This window comes from Chlorocebus sabaeus, chromosome 11, assembly GCF_047675955.1.
Source record: "Chlorocebus sabaeus isolate Y175 chromosome 11, mChlSab1.0.hap1, whole genome shotgun sequence".
NCBI classification, from domain to species: domain Eukaryota; kingdom Metazoa; phylum Chordata; class Mammalia; order Primates; family Cercopithecidae; genus Chlorocebus; species Chlorocebus sabaeus.
In genome coordinates, this window is record NC_132914.1 from 71783256 (window position 1) to 71789368 (window position 6113).

General features: G+C 42.9%; 1 protein-coding gene across 1 annotated transcript; it reads left to right on the plus strand.

Moving 5' to 3' along the window:
• The first annotated feature begins 1838 nt into the window (after positions 1–1838).
• Positions 1839–5506, plus strand: ATXN7L3B (ataxin 7 like 3B). The gene has a single exon (XM_008004043.3). The coding sequence runs from the start codon at positions 2152–2154 to the stop codon at positions 2443–2445; it is 294 nt and encodes a 97-aa protein (XP_008002234.1). The 5' UTR covers positions 1839–2151; the 3' UTR covers positions 2446–5506.
• Positions 5507–6113: the final 607 nt, after the last annotated feature.

Here is a 6113-nt window from a genome sequence, read left to right on the forward strand (position 1 = left end):
CCTTGCTGGTTTTGTGATAGTGAGTTCTCATGAGATTTGATGCTTTAAAAGTGTGTGCCACTTCCCCTTTCGCTCTCTCTCCCTCTTGCTACCATGTGAAGTAGGTCCTTGCTTCCCCTTCAACTTCTGTCATAATTGCAAGTTTCCTGAGGCTTCTCAGTCTTGCTTCCTGTTAAGCCTGCAGAACTGTGAGTCAGTTAAACCTATTTTCTTCATAAATTACCCAAACCTATTTTCTTCATAAATTACCCATAGCAGTGTGAAAACGAACTAATACAGTGAGATATTAAGAATGAATTCTAGGCCAGGCAAGGTGGCTCATGCCTGTAATCCCAGCATTTGGGAGGCTGAGCATTTAGTTGCCCCTGGGCCAGGGGGCAGCTAAAAGGCCCGCAACCCGGGAATCACTTGAGTTCAGAAGTTCAAGATGGGGCAACACAGCAAGACCTCCTCTGCTGCTAAAAAAAAAAAAAAAAAAAAAAAAAAGAAAAGAAAAGAAATTAGTCTGGGGTTGTGGTGCACCCCTGTAGTCCCAGCTACTTGGGAGGCTGAGGTGGTAGGACTGTTTGTGCCCTGGAGATCCAGGCTGCAGTGAACAATGATGGTGCCACTGCACTCCAACCTGGGCAATACAGCGAGATCTTGTGTCGAAAATAAAAATAAAGAATGAATAACTTCTAAAATATTTAGATGTTTAGATGATCATATACATTAGAAAATAAGTATTTTATCTGATTAAAAGATACATGTCTCTCCTGTAATCTGGACGGAAAAGTAAAGAATCAGAGAGATATAAATATGTATTTTGTATTTTTCTTTCATTGGTTAACAATAATTTTAAAATAAATTATAAAGATAATACAGACTGCTCTATTTCACAGCAGTTCTTGGGACCAAAAAGTGAGCAAAAAATAAAGGAAATACTACAGCGATTTTTCTTATATTCAAGTTCATAACTAATATGATTAAAAATAGTTAACATTCACTGAACCATTGCTCACATGTAAGGCACTGTCGCAAGATTTTTAAAAATATAATTTAATCTTAACCATGAAATAAGAATTAGCTTTACTTTCAGATGAGGAAACACTAAACTGTTAAATGTTGGCTTCGGGATTTAAACTTAGGTGGACTGGCTCCCGTTCTCACAAATCATGTATATAATTTTAGGAAAAGTTTTATCTCCCATATATTTAACATATTTCAGATTTCCTCCCTCTTTAAGACAGAATACACACCTAATTTTTTCTCTGAATTATTTTAGAGGTGTACATTACCATCTCTTTATAGTCACATTGCCTTAATGATCTTATAAGTGAGATAGATGCCATGGGTTTATTTGATCAATATATATGAATTACGCCTTTAGTGCCAAGTTTCCAGTTTTTTCATTCAAAAAAAGACCGAAAGATAAATTATGCTGTAATTTGTTTCCTTGCACCATCTAGTGGATTTAAATGACAACTGCGGCATTGCTATAAACGATTCACTAGTCAATCATGTAAGTCAATTTTTCAAACACATCCCGAGAACTGTTCCTAAAATGTTTCCAATCACACCACAACAGTGCATATTATTAAATTTTTCCGTTTTTCAGAGGATATCAGTTAAGCATGGCTGCTGAATTAATTAGCGAATGTTTAAATTTACAAATGAAGTAACATAAAATAATATCCTCGCAATCTTTTAATAATCGGAGATAATGGAAGTCGTACACTATGTTCATTGTGTTCCTTTATCACAAACTCAAACGCTCTCAAAGCCGCAGCGCGCTGAGAGGCTCCACGAGTCTGCGCGGAACCAGTGCGCAGGCGCTCTGAGGAGCGGAAGCGGGGAGGCGGGGCTAGGCTCGACAGGGGAGCGGAAGAGGCCCCGGCGGCTGGGTGAGGCGCTGAGACGGTTTGGCGGTGTGTCCTGGGCCAGGCGCAGCTAAAAGGCCCGCAACCCGGGGTACGCCAAAACAAACAGAAGGACTTGGGATTCCGGAGCAGTCGCCCCTGTCGCTGCTGCTGCCGCCGCGGACACCACCGACCCCGCTGCCAGAGGACTGGGCTCTGAAAGGCGTCTAGGCCTAGGCGCGGCCCGTGGAGCCAGCCGTGTTGCTGCCGTGAGTAAAACCAGCGCGCTCTCTGCAGTCGTTTACAAATTAAAATGGAGGAAATTTCCTTGGCCAATCTGGATACTAACAAGCTAGAGGCCATCGCTCAGGAGATTTACGTAGACCTGATAGAGGATTCTTGTTTGGGATTCTGCTTTGAGGTGCACCGGGCAGTCAAGTGCGGCTACTTCTACCTGGAGTTCGCAGAGACTGGTAGCGTGAAGGATTTTGGCATTCAGCCAGTGGAAGACAAAGGAGCGTGCCGCCTACCGCTTTGCTCCCTTCCCGGAGAACCTGGGAATGGGCCTGATCAGCAGCTGCAGCGCTCACCTCCGGAATTCCAGTAGCTGCAAAATGAGAGTCTGAAAGTGGCCAGGACAATAACATAGACTGGTCCTGTGGCTTGGAGGAGTAAGCTAAGTAGAAAAAAAGTAGAAAAATCAGACAAAAGTTCTAATTCCCCTTGAAGATACTAGCATTTAATAACCCAAAGTGGATAATTTAGGAATCCTTTTTTTAAAGTGTATTACCTGGAGCAAGCTCTGAAGCCCTGGGCAGGAGGAGCTGCACAGCCTGCGGGCCGTGCAGTGCCTGTTGATCTCTAAACACACCAGGATGTGCGCAAGATTCTGTAGTGCCCCCCAATGCACAGGTGAGCAGTTGTGTGCCCAGCATATAAAATTTTTGGTTCCTCAGCCTTTCTGTTTGCCTGATGTCAAGGGCTTCCTGGACAGTTTGGACATCACAGTTCGTCAGGCCGTAATCAGTGGCCTGCAGTGGGACTGCCCCTTTGATATCTGAACCTTTGATATGGGCTTCTCTGAGACAAGTAAATGTCAGGTGCAAGATCTGGATACTAACATTTTCAATTTGTGAAATCCAAGAAAAAGAAGTCTCAAGTTTGATAGGGAAGCTCTGTAGCCTTGACTCCAGCAAGAAGAAAAGGTCAAAACCACCTATTTCCCAAAAGTCCAGACTTACAGTGATTCAGCTGACTTGAGGACAGCGCCTAGCATTTGGCTGAGCAGAACCCTCTTCCTTGCCCTCCAACCTGCTGGCATAGGCTTGGCAAATGGACAACTTGGTTGTCCAGGCAGGCTGAGGATTCGATTATGATCCCGTGGGGAGGTAGCAGGGACCTCTGCAACTATGCACGATCTCTCAAACTTCAACATTCATGTCTGGATGTGTTATGCTGTGGACATAAGTTTAGTAGGGCAGTCACTTCCTACTCTGAGTTACTGGTTACCTAGCCAGTCCATGGGTATGACTTGGTCATTAAGCCAGTTCACTACCTGCCTCCCACCCTGGGGTCAGGACTGAACTATAGAAGAGCATCATGGCTGTGCAGGAGGCTATGGTTTGAAAACTGAGCCCAGAGGGCACTTTCAGCTGCCCCCAATAATGTGAATGGATTAGTGCTAGGAGCCAAGGAGCAGGACTGGATTATCTCATCTGACTGTGCGCAGAATCCTGCTGAATGTCCCTGTTTCTTTGGTTGGGTAGTCAGAGCTCTGCTATGGTGAACATCCAGACTATCACCACCTTCTCTCTGTCCCTCGAAAGGGGCAGTCCTTTCCACTTGGTCCCCTTTGGATCTTGACGAGGAGCAGTCCTTTTATTAGATGTCAGAGAAAGACCTCCAGAATCTCCTGACTTTAGGAAATGGTATAGGGGAAGATGGGAAGTAAGAGCCACATATCAAACTACCCTCCACTTTATTCCCTGAGCGAGGGTTTATGAAGTATAAAGGGGTGGGAGCCCCGAGGTGAGCGGAACGGTGCTGCTTTATTTGAAATGTTTTCTTACCTCATTCTGTGCCCCAGTAGGGGGTCCAGCCTCATCTGTCTGGCTTGGCCCCATGTTCCTCCTGTCCCTTGCTCCACTGCCTATCTGGTGCCCCAGGTGCTGCTTCCACTCCAGCTCTCACATTGACCAGTTTCAATTCAGCTCTTAATGCTCCTGCTTCTGAAGCCTGCCCAATTTCTTTTTTCTTGGCCTCTGTTTTTGTTTTTGTTTCTTTTTTCTTTCTTTTGTCTCTTGTTTTTGTAGAAGATTCAGAAAAGAATTTTTCTTATGGCTCCCTCTGTTGGGATTGGAATTGGAAGAGAACTTAATTTTTTGTATTTAAAATGCAGTATCATGCCTAAGCATTTCTCCTGTATAGGACTGCCTTGCTAGTGTGCCCTCTTGCTGTGTCTTACTTCATAAGGAGTTGTATCTTCCCACCTCCATTTCAATACTGCTTGTTAGGACCTAAGCAGAAGAGCAGTAAAGGCTGATTGACACACAGGGGGATGGAGTTGGTCCTTATCCGTTCTCTAACCCTTGCTGTGCATGTATCGGTCCTTATCCCAGAAGGTACTATTTAGACTGTGTAGACTGATTTAGATTGCATACTGTAGAGGATTAAGGAAACCATAGAGATTGGGCCTTGGAACTGTTACTGCCTTCTCCTAGAGTTGTCCTGATCAGGCTTGGGGCCTAGTTACAGATTAAAGAGTCACAGTAACTTTTAAAAAAATCAAACCTTGCAAGAGCTAAAATAATTTGGAGATACTTTTGCCCTTGACTTGTAGACATCTAAGAGGATGAAGAAAGGAGAGTCTAAGTGAGGCTCTGGCCTACTTCCTAACAATGTCTTGGAAGTGGGATGATAGTAAAGGAGAAAGGCCACGGTCCAATCCCTCTACCTTCAGATAGGGAACTCAAATCCTGAAATTACTGTTTTCTTTCTGGCCTTTTCTCCTGATTAGAGGAGGAAGTGGGAAGTAGTTTTGAGTAATAACTTTGTTCATATTACGCTCTTTTTGTTTGTTTGTTTTTGTTTTTTTGTTTGTTTCTGGCCCCTCTACCAATAGGGCAATAGCCCCCTACCCTGGATGGGTATAAGGTGGGCTTGGTCCAACAGGTGCCCAGAGGGTACAGACTCCTTTCTGGGGAGAGAATGCTCCCTACCATATAGTTGACAGTGGTTAGGAACTCTCCCTTTCCCTACCTATCTTCCTTTTAACAACAGAATTCCTGTTTTTCCCTTCTTGATTAAGTGTATTGATCACCCTGCAATCCTATTATGTATCTGAGTGTGTGTGTGTGTATGTATGTGTTACGGGGGAAGGGGGGGTTCTTTAAAATTTCTGTGGTTTGTGGCTTTTTCTTCCATACATTAGTTCCCACCATCGCATGCCCAGGGACCACTGCCTGGCATTATCGCATGCTGGGATCATCGGGGGAGGGTAGTGAAGCTCACCACTGTCCTTTGTTTTGGAGATTCTTATTTTTGCATAAGTAGTCCATCCTATGCAGATAGCTGACTAACTGTATTCCCCTTTCCCCTATGGCTGCTGGTGTAAATAAACTGCATCTCCCCATTGGTAAACAGTAATAAACAAAATTTTAAAAAATGTCTATTTGGACTCTGTATGCATCTTTTAAAACTGTATGTTTTCAGGCATCGACATAATAAGATAAATGTTGAATTAATTGCTATTGAACCTTAATACTTTCTCCCTAACAGGAGTTCTATCAGAATGGAGAAACTGTCCACCCTTGTTTCTCAATTTGGCCTGCAAATTTAACTGTCTGTATCATACAGTGAAAGAGTCAAACCATATACAATCATCCCTTTTCTATATGAGGTAAGAAGGTGTTAAAGTAAGTCCAGTGCTGTCACTAAAAGCCCACTGTGAAAGATAGTTCCATTTGAATTGAACTCAATATATCCTAGTATATACATTTTACCATCAATTTAAGCTAATATCCTTGCTCTCAAAAGGTAAGTGATTCACAAAAGACGATGGTTCTGCCTTTGTAATTTTTTCTCAATACTTAAAAAAAATTTACCTCAACAATTTAGATCTTTCATTTCATTTTTAATATTAATTCTGAGGTTTTTCATCCCATTCCTAACCCACAGTTTGAGCACTTTCCCTAGAAACTACTTAGTGATCCTGTGTTCTAATAAGTCTCTTGCTAAGTGTCCTAATTTATTAAAGTTTCATGTTGGAAATAATAT